This window comes from Hoplias malabaricus, chromosome 4, assembly GCF_029633855.1.
Source record: "Hoplias malabaricus isolate fHopMal1 chromosome 4, fHopMal1.hap1, whole genome shotgun sequence".
In the NCBI taxonomy this organism is placed as follows: Eukaryota; Metazoa; Chordata; class Actinopteri; order Characiformes; family Erythrinidae; genus Hoplias; species Hoplias malabaricus.
In genome coordinates this window covers 43,833,024-43,855,473 of record NC_089803.1, presented here as the reverse complement: position 1 = coordinate 43,855,473, position 22,450 = coordinate 43,833,024, and the positions used below count along the sequence as shown (strand labels likewise).

At 36.1% G+C, this 22,450-nt stretch overlaps 2 protein-coding genes across 7 annotated transcripts in view; one reads left to right on the top strand and one right to left on the bottom strand.

Moving 5' to 3' along the window:
- Positions 1-7,376: 7,376 nt before the first annotated feature.
- On the bottom strand, positions 7,377-11,894 carry dnajb9b (DnaJ heat shock protein family (Hsp40) member B9b). Its single transcript, XM_066668633.1, has 3 exons — positions 11,803-11,894; positions 10,982-11,212; positions 7,377-10,097 (listed from the first exon to the last, which is right to left on the bottom strand). Exons 2-3 carry the CDS (start codon positions 11,196-11,198, stop codon positions 9,679-9,681), a joined length of 636 nt encoding a protein of 211 aa, XP_066524730.1. The 5' UTR covers positions 11,199-11,212; positions 11,803-11,894; the 3' UTR covers positions 7,377-9,678.
- Positions 11,895-12,152: 258 nt separating this feature from the next.
- apaf1 (apoptotic peptidase activating factor 1) overlaps positions 12,153-22,450 on the top strand; it is a 60,147-nt gene continuing 49,849 nt past the window's right edge. For 4 of the 6 annotated variants that reach the window (XR_010802275.1, XM_066669392.1, XM_066669394.1 and 1 more), the window contains exons 1-7: positions 16,241-16,367; positions 17,863-18,032; positions 18,508-18,697; positions 19,730-19,927; positions 20,401-20,590; positions 21,278-21,390; positions 21,867-21,998. Coding sequence is in view for 5 of the 6 variants with exons in the window: in XM_066669392.1 (XP_066525489.1) it covers positions 17,895-18,032; positions 18,508-18,697; positions 19,730-19,927; positions 20,401-20,590; positions 21,278-21,390; positions 21,867-21,998 (961 nt within the window). In the remaining variant the exon portion in view is untranslated. Of the gene's footprint in view, positions 12,249-16,240; positions 16,368-17,862; positions 18,033-18,507; positions 18,698-19,729; positions 19,928-20,400; positions 20,591-21,277; positions 21,391-21,866; positions 21,999-22,450 lie in introns of those variants that run through there. The other 2 variants (XM_066669393.1, XM_066669395.1) reach the window with 2 other exon arrangements.

Here is a 22,450-nt window from a genome sequence, read left to right as displayed (position 1 = left end):
TTTGTTAGCCACTTTTAAGCCTTTTTGAGTGATCCAATATATCACTCAAGCTCCATATATATATATATATATATATATATATATATATATATATATATATATACACTAATTCGTTCTTTGTCTGTAACCGTTTATCCAGTTCAGGGTCACGGTGGGTCAGCTGAGTGCAAGGCAGGAACACACCCTGGACGGGGGGCCAGTCCTTTACAGGGGGAAACATACACTCACACCTATGAACTCTTTTGAGTTACCAGTCCACCTACCAATGTGTGTTTTTGACTGCAGGAGGAAACCAGAGCACCCGAAGAACGCTCATGTGGACAAGGGGAGAACATAAAAAAACTCCTCACAGACAGTCACCCAAAGCAGGACTTGAACCCACAACTTCCAGGTCCCTAAGCTTGACTGCAACACTATGTGCTGTGCCGTCTTCTGTAGCCACAAATGAGTAAATGAGTGTCTCACATCTGCTTTTTAGGATTTTTGCCCACTCTTCCTTGCAAAACGCTGCCAGTTGAGAGAGGTTGGAGGGATATCTGGCATGGCCCGTCTGCTTCAGATCTTGCCACAGCATATCTATGGGATCGAAGTCGGGACATCGGGTCAATCCAGAATATGAATCTTCTTTCTCTTAAGCCATTTTTATAGATTTAGCCATTTTCATAGATTTGCTAGAATGCTTTGGGTCATTATCTTGTTGCATAATCCATTTCTGTCCCAGCTTCAACACCCTGACTGATGACAGGAGATTCTGGCCAAGAATTATTGTTAGACCTGGGAATTGATGGTTCCCTGGATAATGTACAGTTGTTCAGGTCCGGACAACTCTTTGCCCTCTGGCAAAGTTTAAATGGGCAACCTTCTTCTTTTTTTGAGAGCTGAGGCTTCTGTCTAGTAACTCTCCCATGAATGCCATGTCTATTGATTTTTCACCTGATTATGTATGCATGTACATTTGTCCCAGATGCTGCCAGAGAGTTTTCTCTTGTGGTGATGTGTGGGTTGGCCTTATTATTTATTTTATCGTAATTATTTTTCTGGTGCTTCTTGTCGTACGTTTTGATTGCCGTCCACTTTTGGGCACCGGTGCGGTGATGCAGAGTGCCTTCCATTTGTAAATGATTTGTCTTACAGTGGATGGATTGAGCTGGAATCTTTTGGAGATGGAGCTTTCCCCAGACTGATGATGGGCTGTCACCACTCTCTTCCTGATGTCCTCGAATGTCTCCTTTCCTCTCAGCATTGTTGATCTGTGTGCTTTGTGCCTTGGCACGACAGTGGTTTGATTGGTTTCTTCTCCCTTTTAATCAGTGCATCTCAAAACTTTTCCCAAGGATGTCTCATTTGATTGGTCTGCTTAATTGATTACTTGAGCACTCACATGTTTTCACACCAAAAACTTCTGGGGGTGCAGCACTACACATTGTGAACAATAAATTTATTGTGTGTTTCACAAGTCTTTTACATAATTGACTTTACCAATGTAGCCATGGCTAATTTAATTTCCACACTCTGATTAAATATTTCATGTAGTCTGCTGGCAACTCACATATTTCTCTCAAAACAAGTATGGAATGGAATTGATGAACATAAACCTGACTTTTTATATACAAAAGCTGGTGATGATAAAATAAGAGAATAATGGTAAAACAACAGAAAAATCTAAAGTACTCAAGGAGTTTACAAATTTTCAAGCAGCACTATATATATATATATATATATATATATATATATATATATATATATATATATATATATATATATATATATATATATATAATATGGCAAGCCAAACAGGAAATATTCAATGAACTTTGATATATATAGAATGAATTTTGATATATATAGAATGAAAGTTGATATATATAGAATGAACTTTGATATATATAGAATGAAAGTTGATATATATAGAATGAACTTTGATATATATAGAATGAACGCTGATATATATAGAATGAACTTTGATATATATAGAATGAAAGTTGATATATATAGAATGAACTTTGATATATATAGAATGAACGCTGATATATATAGAATGAACTTTGATATATATAGAATGAACGCTGATATATATAGAATGAACTTTGATATATATAGAATGAAAGTTGATATATATAGAATGAACTTTGATATATATAGAATGAACGCTGATATATATAGAATGAACTTTGATATATATAGAATGAAAGTTGATATATATAGAATGAACTTTGATATATATAGAATGAAAGTTGATATATATAGAATGAACTTTGATATATATAGAATGAACGCTGATATATATAGAATGAACTTTGATATATATAGAATGAAAGTTGATATATATAGAATGAACTTTGATATATATAGAATGAACGCTGATATATATAGAATGAACTTTGATATATATAGAATGAAAGTTGATATATATAGAATGAACTTTGATATATATAGAATGAACGCTGATATATATAGAATGAACTTTGATATATATAGAATGAAAGTTGATATATATAGAATGAACTTTGATATATATAGAATGAAAGTTGATATATATAGAATGAACTTTGATATATATAGAATGAAAGCTGATATATATAGAATGAACTTTGATATATATAGAATGAAAGCTGATATATATAGAATGAACTTTGATATATATAGAATGAATGCTGATATATATAGAATGAACGCTGATATATATAGAATGAACGCTGATATATATAGAATGAAAGTTGATATATATAGAATGAACTTTGATATATATAGAATGAAAGCTGATATATATAGAATGAACTTTGATATATATAGAATGAAAGCTGATATATATAGAATGAACTTTGATATATATAGAATGAAAGCTGATATATATAGAATGAACTTTGATATATATAGAATGAATGCTGATATATATAGAATGAACGCTGATATATATAGAATGAACGCTGATATATATAGAATGAAAGTTGATATATATAGAATGAAAGTTGATATATATAGAATGAACTTTGATATATATAGAATGAAAGCTGATATATATAGAATGAACGCTGATATATATAGAATGAACGCTGATATATATAGAATGAAAGTTGATATATATAGAATGAAAGTTGATATATATAGAATGAACTTTGATATATATAGAATGAAAGCTGATATATATAGAATGAACTTTGATATATATAGAATGAAAGCTGATATATATAGAATGAACTTTGATATATATAGAATGAAAGCTGATATATATAGAATGAACTTTGATATATATAGAATGAATGCTGATATATATAGAATGAACGCTGATATATATAGAATGAAAGCTGATATATATATAGAATGAAAGCTGATATATATAGAATGAAAGTTGATATATATAGAATGAACTTTGACTGTCTCGTTTCCGAAGGCTTTACTGCTATCTGTTTATTGTTGCCATGGAGGCAATCACCAGCCTCGCGGTGCGCGATTTCAAAATAAGAGCGGACAGCGCGATTGAAAAAAAAAATCATAATAAAAAAAAAACTTTTCAAAACAGCTCTCGTGCCAGAAATAGATGACCAATGGGCCTAAAAAGGCCAGGAGGCCGCTATTTGAGTATGGGGGATATATAATGAACGCTGATATATATAGAATGATCATGGCCAAGGACTTCCGAACCATTCTGGAGGACCATGTGCATTCAATGTTTCAAACATTGTATCCTGAAGGCGATTCCGTGTATCAGGACGACAATGCACGAATACACACAGCAAGACTGGTGAAAGATTGGTTTGATGAACACGAAAGTGAAGTTGAACATCTCCCATAGCCTGCACAGTCACCAGATCTAAATATTATTGAGACACTTTGGGGTGTTTTGGAGGAGCGAGTCAGGAAACGTTTTCCTCCACCAGCATCACGTAGTGACCTGGCCACTATCCTGCAAGAAGAATGGCTTAAAATCCATCTGACCACTGTACAGGACTTTCTCAAGACAAATTGCTGCTGTATTGGCCACAAAAGGAGGCCCTACACCACACTAATGCATTATTGTTGTCTAAAACCAGGTGTTTTAGTTTCATTGTCCAACCCCTGTATGTCAGCTTTCATTCTATATATAACAGTGTTCATTCTATATATATCAGCTTTCATTCTATATATATCAGCGTTCATTCTATATATATCAGCGTTCATTCTATATATATCAAAGTTCATTCTATATAAATCAACTTTCATTCTATATATATCAAAGTTCATTCTATATATATCAACTTTCATTCTATATATAACAGTATTCATTCTATATATATCAGCGTTCATTCTATATATATCAGCGTTCATTCTATATATATCAAAGTTCATTCTATATATATCAACTTTCATTCTATATATATCAGCTTTCATTCTATATATATCAGCGTTCATTCTATATATATCAAAGTTCATTCTATATATATCAACTTTCATTCTATATATATCAGCTTTCATTCTATATATATCAGCGTTCATTCTATATATATCAAAGTTCATTCTATATATATCAGCGTTCATTCTATATATCAGCGTTCATTCTATATATATCAAAGTTCATTCTATATATATCAACTTTCATTCTATATATATCAGCGTTCATTCTATATATATCAAAGTTCATTCTATATATATCAAAGTTCATTCTATATATATCAGCTTTCATTCTATATATATCAGCGTTCATTCTATATATATCAAAGTTCATTCTATATATATCAACTTTCATTCTATATATATCAGCGTTCATTCTATATATATCAGCTTTCATTCTATATATATCAGCGTTCATTCTATATATATCAGCTTTCATTCTATATATATCAACTTTCATTCTATATATATCAAAGTTCATTCTATATATATCAGCTTTCATTCTATATATATCAGCGTTCATTCTATATATATCAAAGTTCATTCTATATATATCAACTTTCATTCTATATATATCAGCGTTCATTCTATATATATCAGCTTTCATTCTATATTTATCAGCATTCATTCTATATATATCAGCTTTCATTCTATATATATCAGCATTCATTCTATATATATCAAAGTTCATTCTATATATATCAAAGTTCATTCTATATATATCAACTTTCATTCTATATATATCAAAATTCATTAAATATTTCCTGTTTGGCTTGCCATATATATATATATATATATATATATATATATATATATATATATATATAAAGTATAAAGTATATATACAGTTGCCTTCAGATGACCCCAAAGATAAAAGTCTAAGGGGGTCAGATCGGGAGACCTTGAGGGCCATTCAACTGGCCCACGATGACCAATCCCCTTTCCAGGAAACTGTTCATCTAGGAATGCTCAGACCTGACACCCATAATGTGGTGGTGCACCATCTTGCTGGAAAATCTCAGGGAACGTGCCAGCTTCAGTGCATAAAGAGGGAAACACATCATCATGTAGCAATTTTGCATATACAGTGGCCTTGAGGTTTCCATTGATGAAGAATGGCCCCACTATCTTTGTACTCCATATACCACACCATTCCATCAAGATGTGCAGGACCTGAAACTACAGATACTGGAAGCCTGTGCTAGCATTTCTCCTGCGGTGTTGTTATCAGTGTGTGAAGAGTGGGTGAAGAGGGTTGCATTGACAATCCAACACAATGGGCAGCACTTTGAACACATTTTATAAGTGGTCAGAAACTTGTAAATAACTCATGAAAGAATAAAGTTATGTAAAGAATAAGTAAAACCAAGGACACCATTGTTTTTCTTGTGAAATTCCCAATAGGTTTGATGTGTCACATGACCCTCTTCCCATTGAAAAACAAAAGTTGGATCCAAAATGGCCACGGTGGTCACCACCCATCTTGAAAAGTTTCACCCCTCCCATATACTAATGTGCCACAAACAGGAAGTTAATATCACCATCCATTCCCATTTTATTAAGGTGTATCCATATAAATGGCCCACCCTGTATATCAGTGGAAATGAGAGTTTCTATACTTACTGACCGAAGAGGTGGTCATAAAATTATGAACATAATATACATTTGTAAAATTTGTAAAGGCCATATCTCCAAATGAATACAGGTATTTCCAAATAAAGCGCTGTGCATCTGTAAAGGATGTGTACTTATTTCACTTAAACAAAACATGTCATTTATGCAGGGTTGAACATAGTTTTAAATTACAATTAAAAAGAAAACAAAAAGTTAAACATATGCAATATGTAAAGCTAACACTGATGGGCCCTGCGCTAATCTAATTAATGTGCTTGAGAACAAAACTAGCTTTCCTAAAAGAATATTTCAGAATGTTTTTAGGCCTTTGCCATGTCTATTTTCTCTTACTGACTCACTGACTTCTAATGTCGAAACACGCATGCGTGAGTAGGAACTGTTAATACAGCCGTATTTCACAGAGAGAACTGTGTTCGCGAACCAGAAAAAAATTGTTCCCAGCTGGAACCAAAGAACAGTTTAAGACAGGAGATAAGACAGTTCTGTGTTTCTCCACTGTTCACAAGCTCAGTAGGATGGCTCGAAACTCTGCAACATTTACACACATATTATATTTCACAGAGGACTGCTGAATTTGTTTTATTTCACATGAGTGTGCATCCTTGGCTGAAATATTATAAAGGGAAGTGGTAGGGAGTGAGTTTATAAAACTTTATACAGCCTCCTTAAACTTCACATGCTTTAACCTGTTACATTCAATAAAATAAATGTAATTCTTAAAATCAACAAAATGTTCTTAGTCTACTTTGTTCTTTGGTGATAAATAATCTAGTATTTAGTTTTAAAATGAACAAGAAAATCACTGATGCTGATGTTATATATTATGATCAAAACTTAGTGCTCCTTTTTTCATTTCTGCATTCATTAGTCCTGCCCTCCATATTTTCTGCACAACACAATCACATAATAAAAACCACATGTAAACAAAGGCATTGAAATGAAACACCAAAGCTTCTCCAGACCTTCCATTGACAAGGGTATGTATTTTGGGCTTTCCTGTTTTTGAAATGCCAGAAAACCTCTGTGACAATGACTATATGGTTAATGGCAATCTGACTGAACTAAGCTTGCCTAGTTTCTCTTTGTTCTTATCAAAATTTTGTCCAGAAAATAATTGCCATTATATAATAGCATAACTCCATACACCCCTTTGAAGAGCCATTAGTTATTAAGGATATTTAGGCACTGGAATATAAAAATGCATAAATATCCTAAATAAATTAAACATAAATAAAATGTAACTATTATTTTCAATAAAAGAGAGAACAGAGAAAACCAACAGAACAGAGCCAACGGCTAAAATATGGGTGATGTTTATTCTTATGTAAACAAACAAGAAAGTAAAGACAATGGCATGGGCAATATTCAGGTCAGCAAACCTTATTGAGGAAATGTCCATAGGTTGATAATGAAATTATGATGATAAGGTTTAAACGTATTGATTTGTTTTCCAATGCTTTTTCGTTAATGAGATTTGAAGAAACTGGTCCCCTTAGATTCTGTATTTCATTATATAGCCCTGTCTCAAACATGTACTGTAGGATCATGGAAAAATTATAATGAATAAGATTATGGGATTGTGCTTGCTGCATGATTGTAATACAAAAACAGAACAAACATTTGTATGCAGTGTATTGTTTATGGAATCAAAGCAACACAAAATAAGTGCATTTGATCAAGACAACCAAACAACTTTAAAAAGGTTAGGAAGGCAGTCGTGCATTAAAAAGTGTGTGCACACACAAACAGAAAAAAAAAAAACAAGCGCATTAAGTGCTTGTTACATATTGCACATCTTCCTGTATGTCATCTAAGCCATGACATGAGGTAACAGTTGGTGAAGCTGAAGAAAATGATGAAGGAAATCCTGTAGTAATAAAAATTCTATTTAAGTATAACTATTGCCACAATAGATGGAAGGCTTTAACAGTTTGCCTCTGAAAGCCACAAAAATATAAATCATATTATCATACAGACGGCAACTGATATAAATCTGTTTGTTTCACCACTTTAAGGAAAAAAAATTATATTTTACCATCATTTCATGCCAGATCTTTATCAATCACAATACACAACCTTTTATTATTATTAATTTTTGACTTTCCACTGAATGCAAATATGTCCCTTTATAAAAACCCCTTCTGAAGTTGCTGTTTAGCCTGAGGCACTGAAAAGTTTGCAATGATAAAATATTACAGATGTTACCTAACAGGATTCCCAAACAGCGAAGGGTTTACACGTGATTATTGCACATTTTGGGGGACTCCCCCGATTTCAGAACCTGAAAGCTCTTTGAAAATAATCTCAGCATCAGAAAGTCGATTACAATAGACAGTAATTCAGCTGACGCAAACAGAACCACCTGCCCATTGTCTTCTGTCTTTGGTGTGTTTTGAGTCAATATATTTTGTGCTCTTTTTTAAATTCAAGCAACTAAAGCTAAATTATTGCCCTACAGAGGCAGCAAATGAAGATTAGATTACAAAATGGCAACATTTTCCTTTAATTGACCACCATGTCTCATCCAGCCCCCAAACCAGCATGGCAGCCCTGAAATATAGCATAAACTGTGTTGATCCTGCTGTGCATAAATGAATGGAAGATATAGGAAATTACATATTCATTAGGTAGATCACTGTAAAGTTTCTTCTTTTTCAAACATTGTGCAGCATTCAACAAAAGAATGAACATAAATATTAAAAGGATTAGTTTGATTAAAAAATATATATAACTGATAAATCAAGATTTTTCCTTCCTGAGAATTAAAGCCCTAGCCAAAGACTGGTTAAACATTGGCCAACAGCTTAGAATAACATACTCTCAACTGTGATGGAAATATTGGTGTCTTGGAAAACATTTTTTGTTGTGCATAAGAAAAACGTATCGATTTATACATTATTATATATTACTAATGCCAAAATGGGTGGCACAGGGGCACAGCAGGTAGTGTCACAGCCACACAGCTCCAGGGACCTGGAGGTTGTGGGTTCAAGTCCCGTTCTGGGTGACTGTCTGTGAGGAGTTTGGTGTGTTCTCCTCGTGTCCTCATGGGTTTGCTCCGGATTCCTCCCACGGTCCAAAACCACGTTGATAGGTGGATTGACAATTGAAAAGCGTCCATAGGTGTGAGTGAATGTGTCGCCCTGTGAAAGACTAGCGCCCTCTCCAGGGTGTATTCCCGCATTGCGCCCATTGATTCCATGTAAGCTTCGGACCCACCACGACCCTGAACTAGATAAGCGGTTGCAGACACTGAATAAATTAATGAATGAATAAATGAATAATGCGAAAATGCTCATTTGAAATCAAACCATTCCTTAAATTTGTGATACTTAATTAGATGGTTTTCAACACTTATATTGAAAGGCTCTAAGTAACTAATTCAATATACTTTTCTGTAAAATAAGAAACGTTTATGTATTTTTAAATCTTATTTAACCGAATTATATTTGTGTTGCCAAACACTAATCATCTACAAGAATGCACATAAATGTACATTCTTAGCACTGTTTCAGACTGAACTTGAGCCCTTCAACTAACTTTGTAGCATTTAATTATTTGCACAATGCATTAATAAATGCCACCAATACTGATTCAAATTCAAAACACAGTGAGCAACAGCAAGAAATTAAATTAACATCAAACTAAAGCATCTGAACTTTAACTGAGTTTCAATCAGGAGCACTCTGTGTATGTGGTAACCATGTTTCCTCTGCGCTCTGTGACTGTCCTGCAATGTTGTTGTCCGGCAGATCTCTGAAATCTGTTCCCAGTGCTGTCCGAGTGTCCAGTGAATGAGAACATATCTGTGAACATGTCATCAAACATGTCACCGCCAAAAGAATTCTGAAAGTGTCTGCTGTGTCTTCTGTGCATATCTTCGTGGGTTTTAAAGTGGGTTTCAAAGTGCCTCTTATGTTGGGAGTGTGCCGACTGTCCAAAAACATCAAAGTCTCTGAAAATGTCCTCAAAATTAAAGCTGAATGGTTGATGGAAGTGGCTGCTGCTTGTGCCTGTGCTACTTCGGCCAAATGGGCTACTGCTCATCTGGTCATACTCCAGCCGCCTCTTGCTGTCAGATAACGTTTCAGAGGCTGAGGAACAAAATGAGGTAAAGAAAGATGTTATTATTACGAAACTCAATCACTTCTCTACTGTTACATTCAATAAAACTGCACTGTGCAGTTTTATGGGTGTTTTTCTCTCGAAGGGAAAAGCAATAACACAAATTAAACCAATAAATATCCTGTGATCTTCACCATACACAAAAGAAAATGGGACTTCTTTATTACTAGGGAAAACAGTTGTTAAAACCAAAAATTATATTTCAAAGCCTTTAAATTACTATTAAATTAACTGCTATAAAAGCTGTGTGTTTAGTGGAACAACTTGGAATAATGTTCCATTATAAAGATCTTTGCACATATGACATGTCTGTATTTCTGAAGCAGAAAGAGTAGATGGAAATAAAAGAAGCTCCTATACTTTCTTCCATTATCTGTAACCGCTTATCCAATTTAGGGTCGCGGGGGGTCCAGAGCCCACCTGGAATCATTGGGCGCAAGGCAGGAATACACCCTGGAGGGGACGCTAGTCCTTCACAGGGCAACACAGACACACACACATTCACTCACACCTACGGACACTTTTGAGTCACCAATCCACCTGCAACGTGTGTTTTTGGACTGTGGGAGGAAACTGGAGCACCCGGAGGAAACCCACGCGGACACGGGGAGAACACACCAACTCCTCACAGACAGTCACCCGGAGCGGGAATCGAACCCACAACCTCCAGGCCCCTGGAGCTGTGTGACTGCGACACTACCTGCTGCGCCACCGTGCCGCCCCCCTATACTTTCTTGAATAGTTTATATCCTAAATGTGTGAGAATCATTGTTCAAAATCACAATAATGACAGAAGGCCTTGATATTTTAATATAAAACTGCCCATCCCTAGACAGCAGGGCAGTTAACACACCTTCAGCAATCTTCCTGAACTTTGCCTCAGCATCTGGGCTCTTGTTCTTGTCCGGATGATACTTCATGGCCAACTTGTGGAAGGCTTTCTTGATCTGACGTTCAGAGGCATCTTTTGGCACTCCCAGGACTTCATAGTAGTCTTCTTCAGCCAGGATGAGCTCTGTGATCATCAGAATACACACAGCCAGTGTAAACACAGACTGAGCAGAGGCCATGGCTGCTGTCAGACCTGTGACAGAAAGGAAACAGTGGCTGTCAACATCATTTCACACGTTTGAACAGTTAACAGCTACTTTGGCAGTTTGCTGAGGCGTATTTCCATAAAGACAGAGACCACAAGTGAAGTCACAGCTGTGTAGTCAACTCATGAGCCTGTTAACTGCTCTACATCTCAAGAACTGTTACAGAAGCCGACTTTAGCTGTTTATAAACACGTTAAACCTTAGGAGAGGTTACACTGAAAAAGACATAAAATACTCAACATAAAATACTCGTATGTGGTAACAAAAAAATTGAACCAATGTATTCAGATCAAATACAGATCCAGTGCTCCATCTATTGTCTATTTAATTTGCATAAAAACAACTCAAAGTAAGTCAGCTGTTTGTTGCTGTAAATGTTAACTTCAGTATAAAAGAAGAGGGAAATATTATTCGTATAAGAAGAGAGAAGCTATACTTTGACATTTGTAGGTGAATAGAAGATATTAAACGCGTCTCTCTCACTTTTATTTTATTTTATAACGTCTCCTCTGCGCAGTAAATACATTTACAGTGTAGTGAATATGGAGTAAGTATATATTAAAAAGTTAAGTCTTACCAAAGCGCTAACACGGCTGTCGGCCTCCAGCTGCCTCTGACGCTTGACAGAACAGCTGATACATTTTCGGACGCCCAACATTCTAACAGTGACTCGGCGAAAGTTCTGTACCACGCCGCGCAATCCTATTGGTCAAATCTCAGAATATGTGACTAGCTGCACACTGATTGGTTCAGGCCCTGAGAACGCGTTTTCCTTCTGCCACGCCGGGAAAATGCTGGTCTTGTCTTAAACCGCCCCATTTTACACTATGTATGGAACAACTAGTTATGTTTGTTGATGATTGATAGACAATTGACCATATCGCTACAATATTTAGAATACAAAGTACATCCTTTACCTTTGGTGGCGAACTGGAACTTGTAAATGACATGCTGTTATTTAGTTCTACAACTGTGTAGCTCACTACACAGGGCTCAAGGCGTTGATTTGAGACACGACGGCAGGTTAGTCGGCGTAGGCAAATATTGTTTCACACTGAATGCCCCGTTACTATGCAGTCAGCTTATGCAATACGTTTAAAAAAGCTAAATAATACAGACAGCTACAATTAAAATATGACGTGTTATTGTTAAATCGGACTGATTTCCTCTTTAAAAGGTTATACATTGCATATGTTTATCATGAGGTTCCATTACACTTTGTTCACACATGGTATTTAAACATATAAAATAAATGTTAAAATGTGTGTGTTTTATGTAACTTATACATGGTGCTTCTGGTCAAAAACGATCGGATATTGAAAATGAATTGATAATACTATAATTAGTGTATAAAACAAACACATATATAAACTATATATTTGACATATAGCTATATATCGCGCGCGCACACACACACACAAACAAACAAACATTTAACAATATATATTTTATCCCACGGGAACACCAACAGTTGATAAACAAAATTTGAATATGGTTTCAATCGCGCAACCTTCTCGCAGCTTTGGTATATACAGTTCAAGACATCATCAAAATAATATGCATATAATGTTTTTTCCCTAAATAAAAAAACAAACAGTATGAGCTCAGGTAAATGAGGCATGGAGGACATAAATATGCCTGTTTAAAATATATTCGCTTAAATGAGTCTACTGATTGCATTACACGCATCTGTCCACTATAACGTGATAATCGTGCTTTTATTGTCATTGTGCAACAAGATAGTTAAAATAAAAAAATTTAAAAAATCACTTGTTTCTTGAACTGTGTAAGCTTATGCTGTCCCCAGTGTATAAGCAGAATGCGTCAAGATACGGAGAGCATAAGCGTAGTACCAAGCACCAAGTGAATTTTTTTTCTTCTTACTTATCTTCTATATTTTTTTTCAAGAATCTTATTTTTGTAAATTGATTGATCAAACTGTTGTTTGACAGTCACTACAGAATATAAATGTTTTAGTTTTATTAATATATGCAGTTTATAAAGAAATATTTAAGGACAAAAATAGCTGTAAAATGAGAATATCCACTTTTGCACAGTTATTGTTAAAATATCCACAGTTATTTTAGCTATTTTGATATAAGTCATAAATTTTAACCATATCATAGAGTTTTGTTACCGAATTAAAGTTTACCTCTTTACGATGTGGCTGACATGCATAAAGACCCAACAGTTCTAGTTTGTTTACAGAATTTGCCAGCATTTCAATTATATGACCACATGGTGGCACTATGGCAAAGTAATGGTGCATGGCCTTGAAAGTCTAATGTATCTGCGATTGAATGTGGTCCGATAAGTGGCTTAATATTTTGTGTCCTGGGTATATTCATTTTCGTTTTTATGAGTTAATTTCTTAATTTCCAACTTTTAACAACCACTGAATACTGTTAGAAAAAGCTACAGTACAGATCCACATTTATTTATTGATTTTTGTTTTCAATAATGTTCTGCAAACAACTCATTTTTTTCAGGGTCGTAGTTGGTTATGAATCATTATATGCAAGGTGGGAACACACACTGGACCGCGCACAGGGCATCACAAACTTGCACATTCACTCACACCTTTGGACATGTTTGAATTGCTAATCCACCTACCAGCATGTGTTTTTGGTGTGTGAGAAAAATATAGAGCACCTGGAGACACAGGGAGAACACAACATACACCTTACACACAGTGACCCAAGACAAGGCTCGAACACACAACCTTTGTTAACACAAGGTTAACACAATGTTAATGTACACTTAAATATTGATTTCTGAGAAAAATCTATAGTTTATTATTAAAACTGGAATTTTTTATTGATTTGGTGTGAATATTTTGTTCTAGAGATACAACAAAATATTTACAGATACATTGCTTGATTCCAGATTTAAGCTTTTATCCTAAAACTTATTTTCTTGGAGGAGAGAGAATTGTAAGGTAAAAGACATGCTTTTTTATTTCAGATTTTCCACTTTTCCACTCACTGCAGACTTCACTACCTGAGGTTTTTATCACCACCACTGTAAAGGAATTACAGTGGAATTTCACATGAAATAGCTCTGAATTACTTCTCAGTAATCAAAATGTGCACTTTCTTCCACATACAGGATTAAGGCACTGTATACCATTCTGAAGAACATCTATTGAAATTCGAACTTACAGCAAAACAAATACACCCCTCCCTTCAGTGGTCCTTCTGAAGTGCTGCATGAAGTGTTGTGTTTCTTGGAAAAACAATTTTGTTTGTTTCCCATACACAGAGCCATGGCTGATTAGGAACACTGAACCTTTTTTCCAGCACACAACTAACAAACTCTAAGGAGATTTTGATATATTTTACAAAAAAAGTGTACCAGATTAATATTGTACACAGCAACCTTAAATGTTGGCACTACATAAGGATGCCCTTTAATGTCAGAGACAAGACCAAGATATGTTAAACATAGGCCCTCATCTGGGCTGTACACAACCCAGTATGCCCCCATGTAAGCTCCTTGTTTACACAAAGAATTATTGTCTACATACAGTACAGACAGCCCAGGGATTCAGGGTCCTGGGGTTATAGGTTCCAACCCTGTCACAGTCTGTGTTCTCCCTGTATATGAATGGGTTTCCTCCCACAATCCAAAAACACATGTTGGTATATGGATTGGCTGTTCAAAACCTGCCCACAGCTGTGAGAGAGAGTGACTGGGGCTGCGTGTTCCCACTTTGTCCACGGTGATTGCTAATATTTTGCGACCCACTGCAACCCTAAAGAAGATGAATGAAGAAAAAATGAATGAATATTTCATATAGAATATGGCTTTCTAGGTACCCAGGGATTAAATCTTTCCATCATTATGGTGGGTTTCCATCATAGCTGTTACCCGCTTAGTTGAATCATGCTGTTGAGGGTTGATGCAGTGTTGTGGTCTTAATGTTGTGTCTGAATAACAGAGGATAAGAATGAACATTTGGTATCAGAAAAGAGAATTACAGTTTTGAAATGCAGGAGAAATCACAGGAGCAAAACTGATTTAAACAAAAAAAAATTGCATGTGTGATTAAAACATTTAGGGATGCTAATTAATAAAAAAGGGTAATTCTGGGAGAAGTCGTGGAGGGAGTTTTTTTTTCCATAAACCTGATCCATTGTAAAGTTTTATTTGTTTATTTATTTATTTTTTCACTGTGGTCAAACGACTGGTGCTGAGTGCATTTAGTGTGAAATCACAGCCACATGTTCCAGCCCTTTTTTTCCTCATCTTTCATTTTTTGAGTCAAATCCTGAAACAGGCATCAGGTTTTGCATAGTGTCAGGCTTATGGTGAATAAAACCTTTGCAATTATAAGAATAATTAAATTCTTTAAGTTATGTAATGCTGCCGCAATTAGCTAAGTTTCGATGCATGGTTGTCTTGTCTACGATCTTGTTATAAGATTAAATAAACACATGCATTGAAAAATTCTGAAAACAGTTGATTGAAGTCACCTTTATTTTACAGATTCAAAACAGTGTTAAATATACACTAGGAAAACAGTTTAAAATCTTCCCCTAAAACACTATTGGTACTCAGGTATTTAAATAAAATGTATTTTGAAGCCTTTTACAAATATCACGATTTAATTTGTTTAGCAGGTGTGAAGGGTCAGGGTGCGTACACTGACTCTGCATTATTTTTAAAGGTAAAAACCTATAGGAATCTTCTAAAAAATCATTCAGAAGATTTATTTTTCTTTAATCCCTGCCCTAACCCTTGAAGGTAAATTCACAGTGAAGGTTTTAGTGTCTGCGAGTGAAGGATTATTAAAATTGCTGTAACTGAACATTTAATTCGGCAATCTTAAGCAAAGCGGTTGCCGAAGATAGAAAAATCACTGTAAATTATAGTCTTTTCATAAAGCACTCCTCCATCTCCAGTATGCGCCCTCTGCCTAGCTACTGTGTGCATGACCTCATCAAGTCACGTGACTGCGTGGCGCCTTCCTATTGGCAGAGGTTCGCCGGGGAAGTTGTTTTTGTTGAGACCTAGGAAGGCTCTGTGAGAAGGAGTAGGTGTGGAAGTGGATCTTTGGCTGATACTGTCATTCAAATAACATTTAATAATCTTAAACCTATAAAACAGGCTTCAGTACGTCCTCCATGTTGTAAGAGAACTGTGAGTATGTCGGTGTTGGTTTTCCTCGTCGTGTTTAAAGCTCTGTTTATGTTGGCGTCTGTCTCTGTGTTGAACTGTCTGAAATACGAGTCAGACTTTTGTTGATCTCTGTTGCACTTTCATATTCAAACCCACAGCTTGGTCATAGAGACCCACAGCAAAGTATAGGATTTCACTGCTCTAGTCAAAATTATGAATTAGTACCTAGCTAATTAAATGAATGTGTTAAGTCAAGGGAAGTTACTACACCGTGGAGTAAACACCCCTGAAGTGGTAAATAACCTGTCTTACCTTTGTTGAATTATTTAGAATCCTTTCGTGTCTGAGAAGTATATAACTTTTAATATATACAGCACAGGTCTGATATGTTGCCTAAAAATGCACACATGCTAATTTTCTACACTCATTTCTTTAGCTTACCATTTTACCCTGTTCTTCAATGGCCAGAACCTCACAGTCCAACAGAGAGAGTGTGCTATTCAGCTATTATTGTTTCTCAACGCTGCAGTGACATTGACGTGATTGTTGTTGTGTTGCATTGGTACGAGTGGATCAGCCACAGCAGTGCTGCTGGAGTTTTTAAATCGCTCTGTGTAACTACTGGACTGAGAATAGTCCACCAATCCTAAATATTCAGCCAATGGTGTCATTTGGGCAGCATCTTGTGACCGCTTATGAAGTAAGTAGAGGATGACCAACACAAACTCTGCAGCAAAAGATAAGTCATTTTCTCTGACATTGCATCTACAAATGCGACGACACAGTGGCACAGCAGGTAGTGTCACTGTCACAAAACTACATGGACCTAAGGTTGTGGGTTTGAGCCCTGCTCTGTGTGACTGTAAGGTATGTGTATCTAACAGATTGGATAGTAATTGGGCATGTTGAACTTTAGCAGCACTGCTGTGTCTGATAAACTCTTGCCAGCACAACACACACTAACATCGCTCAGTCACTGCAGCACTAAGATTTGGGCACCACTTAAATAATACCTCTTCTGTGGTGGTACTCTGGAGTTCCTAACCATTGAAGAACAGGATTAAATGAGGCTAACAAAGTTTGCAAAGCAACAAAAGAAACTACAATCTGTAATAAATATACCACCTATATGGTGAGTAGACTATGACTGCATAAATTTAGTGTGTGACATTTTTTTTTTAGCCACTCATGACAGTTGGATCAAGTTGAGTAAGCTCATTCTATGCAAGTAAATGTCCTACTATTTTTTTAAAGTAGAAGTGCCTTCCTCAAAAAAATAACTCTTGTAGGGGAACAGAAGGTTTCAGAACTGAGTCTTATTGAAAGACAGCAGAGGCAGGGAAGTGGGTACAGCACTGTTCCTCTCTTCTACACTTAAGCTTTAAAAGCCAAAGGTGTAACCAGTCACAAAGCAGTACAGTACAGATGATATCATCAACTAATAAATTGAATCTCTTGGAGTCCAACAATATAACAAACAAATAAACATGAAATATTGTCATGTCTGTCACTACAGTTGTACCTGTAGGGGACGCTGTGTGTGTGGAGATGGAGGAGCGGGCTCGTAGCTGTTTGCTGCGCTCCAAGGTGACTCTGGAGCAGGATATAAAGGCCTCTTACCTCATGGACCACATGATCAGTGATGGTGTCCTAACAAGTGACGAGGAGGACATGGTACTCAGCAAGGTCTGTCATATAGACACAGATACTGGTTAAACATGAACATCTACCAAGATAATTTTTTTTTTTGTATTTCATCTTCTTAAATGTGAAGCTTAGAAGTAAAATGAATAAAATAATTTCAATAGAAAGTATTACTGTATTAAACTACTTATGAACTTACGAACAACATTTTCAGTGATATTCAATGATTTAAACATTCTCAGATTAGTTTTTCTTTTTCTATTTTACCTCTCTTCTTATTCATGTTACATATTTTGTACACATTTGCACAAATGTGCATGTGAAGTTTTGAAGAATTTAATGAAAAACAGTGTTTCCAGAAAGGTTTTTTTGGTCCAGCAAAAAGTACTTAAAAGCCCAATTTTAACACATTTAATAACTGAAAAAAAAGATTATGAATAATTTGCTAATTTTGTTGTGGGGCAATGCAATGTGTATGACTCTGTATTCAGTGGTGCTGCTTTATCTCTCTGTTCAGCATACTAGAAAAGAGCAGGCAGCAGCATTGCTGGAGGTGCTCCTGAGGAAAGACAACAGGGCCTACATCTCTTTCTACAATGCCCTGATCCGTGAGAGCTATGGAGACCTGGCCTGTCTGCTTCACAATGATTTGCCGCAGCTCAGTCCTGAGTATGAAAAGAGCTATCCCAATGGAATGTCCCCCTCTGGTAAAGCTCAAATGACTGCTTCTTTTTGCATTTTAAAGTACCAAGTAAACACTTAATATCTACCTTTTTTGGCACTTCTTTATACTGTTAGAAAACATAGCTCATCTGTTGTCATGCACACATGATTTTTGTAATTATGTAGCCATTTATTTTCTGTGGACATCTTTGACTCACTGGCATAATCCTACCACTGTGTAATTCCACTGAGAATTTCAGGGCATCCAAATAATATCTTGTCTACTCTTGCCCTATTTTCAGAAAATGGCCAGTATTGAATTGGTACAGGTGAAGACTTAAACCTGTTTAGAAGTACAGCCACAACGGTACACCTGTTCAGTAGTGTATAATGTATGCAGAGCTCACAAACTGGCCATTCATTCATTCAGTCCTTCACAGGGCGACACGCGCACACTTATTCACTCACACACTCTGACACCAACTCCTCACAGACAGTCACCCGGAGTGGCACCTGCAACCTACAACCTCCAGGTCCCTGGAGCTGTGTGACTCCGATACTACCTGCTGCGCCACAAATGCTGACATTTATTAAAATATGTTGTTCTGTTGAACTAAGGATGGTAATGAACCTCCAAACCTTTTATTCAGTGACCTACCATCCCTTATAGCAGTGGTTCCCAAAGTAGGGGCAGGTGCTCCCCTGGGGTGACTATTGCAGGCAGGCGCAGCAAGGGAAATCAATACATGCATAATGCACGTCACTTGCAATAATTCCACTCTAAAAGTGATTTGTCACTTTATTATGTTTTGTTCAGTATAAAGAGGCAGTTCTGTATGAATGACAATGTTTAAAATAAATTCCAGGAGAGCTTGGAAGCAAAACATCTGTACATGTGTTGCAGAGATGGGAGGGGGATGCTGATAAATATTCTTATATACAGAAAGTAGGCACTGCAGAAAAAATTTGAGAACCACTTCCTAACAATAAAAAAATTAAAGTGTTTACTGGAGTATTTTATATACGCTGTGTTTTAGGTTTATGTATCTGATTTCTCTGTGCTCTAATGATTTCAGTGCAAGTAATACTGAGTGAAGGTGGGGTGCCTCAGAGGCCTGTAGTTTTTGTAAACCGTCCTGGTTTACTTAACAAGATCCGGGAGATGATGTACAAACTGCAGAATACAGTGGGTTGGATCACTGTGTTCGGAATGGCTGGCTCAGGGAAGTCTGTATTGGCTGCAGAGGCAGTGAGAGACCACACTTTAATCAATGGTACAGTGTACGACATCTTTTAAATGGGAAATTAAACTATTAAAGCTATTATTTTTAGCTGTCTGAGAGCTTGTTTTAAAACAAACCATGTTCTGTTGAAAGATATGGTTTTGGACACTTTGGTTAGAATATGGTAAAACCAGTGCTTCTGGTTTCAAAGATTACAAAGCACAAATAACATTGAATCTTATTATTATTATTATTATTATTATTATTTTTTTGTTATTATATAATATGATATATATTTATTATAGTATTATTATTATTTCTCTTTCATTGTTTCATTAAACAGCAATAGATAGATAAGATGTAGGTACAGTAAATCACTGGACTCAATATATTCTCTGAGTTAAGCTCAGTTAAGTTAAGTTTTTTTTTTTTTTTTTTTTTTTTTTTTTTATCTATACATTCTGAAAAAATGCATTAGTTATAGATTAATTTATACCTTCCTCTTTTATCTTTCATTTCTGCAGAGTGCTTTCCAGATGGAGTTCACTGGCTGTCTGTTGGGCAGTGTGAGAGAGCAGATCTTCTGGTGAGGATGCAGTCACTGTGTTTCAGGTTGGAGCAAAGTCAGATTTCGGAGCCATCTCAGAGGCCACCCAGTTCTGTTGAAGAGGCAAAAGAGCGCCTGAGATTCCTCATGCTCCGCAGGTTTCCAAGGTAATCCAGACTCCACCCATATCCAAAATTCATTAATTCATTCATTGTCTTTTACCGCTTATCCAGTTCAGGGTCGTGGTTGTTTTGGAGCCTACCAGGAATCACTGGGCACAAGGCAGGAATACACCCTGGAGGGGGCGTCAGTCCTTCACAGGGCAACACACACACACAGTCCTAAGGATACTTTTGAGTCGCCAATCCACCTACCAACGTGTGTTTTTGGACCGTGGGAGGAAACCGGAGCACCCGGAAAAAGCCCATAAAAACATGTCATAGACAGTCACCCGGAACGGGACTTGAACCCACAGCATCCAGGTTCCTGGAGCTGTGTGACTGCGACACTACCTGCTGTGCCACCGTGCCGCCCCATATTCAAAATTATATATATTTAAAATAAAACAGCAGACTACATCACAACAAGTAAAAGAAACAGTGTTTGAAGCTCTTAATTGATGCCAGGGAGCTTTAACAGTTTAATCTTGTTTAAGCTGTAAAGTTTGTCATCCTCCTGCCAAACCTAGTGCACTGGATTCACATAACGTAGTGTAAGCTGTTAATTGTTAAATATCTTGTGTCCTTAAGTGATTTGTGAGATAAAAAGGGAAAGACTTGTGACATGTTGGCATAGACTACTGTTAAACTGAGGCATATCCCTTTTTCCTAATCATGTTTCTCCTTGTGTTCTAGGGCTCTACTAATTCTGGATGATGTGTGGGATAGCTATACACTTAGGGCTTTTGATATCCAGTGTCGAGTCCTTCTGACCACTCGGAATAGGAGTCTGACCGACTCTGTGAGTGGTGAGTATCTCCTGCTATTGTATGTGGAGTGACTAAATTAGTGAAGTTAGTTAAATGCTAGAAATTGTTAAGGAATTATGTTATTAGCCTGTGATATTTCTATAATGGTTTCAATGCTAATTATTTTACTTATTTTCAGTTGTAGGATCATGATCTATATAGCCAAATTGTGTAGTTTCATTTTTATTTATTTATTTGGATTGAAATGTTAAAATGTATCACAAGGCAAAGCAGTCCCATGATTATTTTATACAATAATTGAAAACAGATTAGAAAACAGAAACCTTAAATTCCTCGTGCTGATTTCTTGCCTACAGTTTTGAAACTTTTTAGGGCAGTTAAAGAAGTCAAAGCATAAGTCTCTGATTTTACTGGCCCTTGTGATATTACAATTTACATAACACATTTGCTTGTTTTTGTCTTTAATTTAGTATGAAAATGTATTGCATTATTTGTCTGTATCTGTGTGTCTGAAGGTCAGAGGTACAGCGTGCCTGTAGAGAGTGGTCTGGATGAAGAGAAAGCTTTGGAAATCCTTTCTCTGTATGTAAATGCAAAGCCTCACAATCTCCCAGAGCAGGCCCGCAGCATTGTGAAAGAATGCAAAGGTACAACATCATAATTCATGGTTAGATGTATACAATGTGATGCAGAAATCAGGATATGATCTGAGCAAATTTTTCATAAAAAGCAAGAAGATCTGTTTTAAGAACAGCAGGGCCGTCTTTTTCATGTATATAAGTACAACAATTACAACATCCTGCCATATTTCTTTCAAATGGGTTCTGAGGACAAGAGAGTCATATGATGATTCTAAGTGCCTGTGAATGACTAAGACTATAAAAATTATTTGAACATTGGTGGTGGGGCGCAAAGCGCTAACCTTTCAAGGGCCACATATTGCTTGGCAGCACCCATGCCTTTTGAAGTCCACTATCATTATCATTACACTTTTATATTCATTAAACATCCTAAAATATGTAGGCAATATTTATAAGTTGTGAACTCTGCTAAATTAAGGCACACCTATTACTGACACAGCTTGTGTAATCACCTTAAA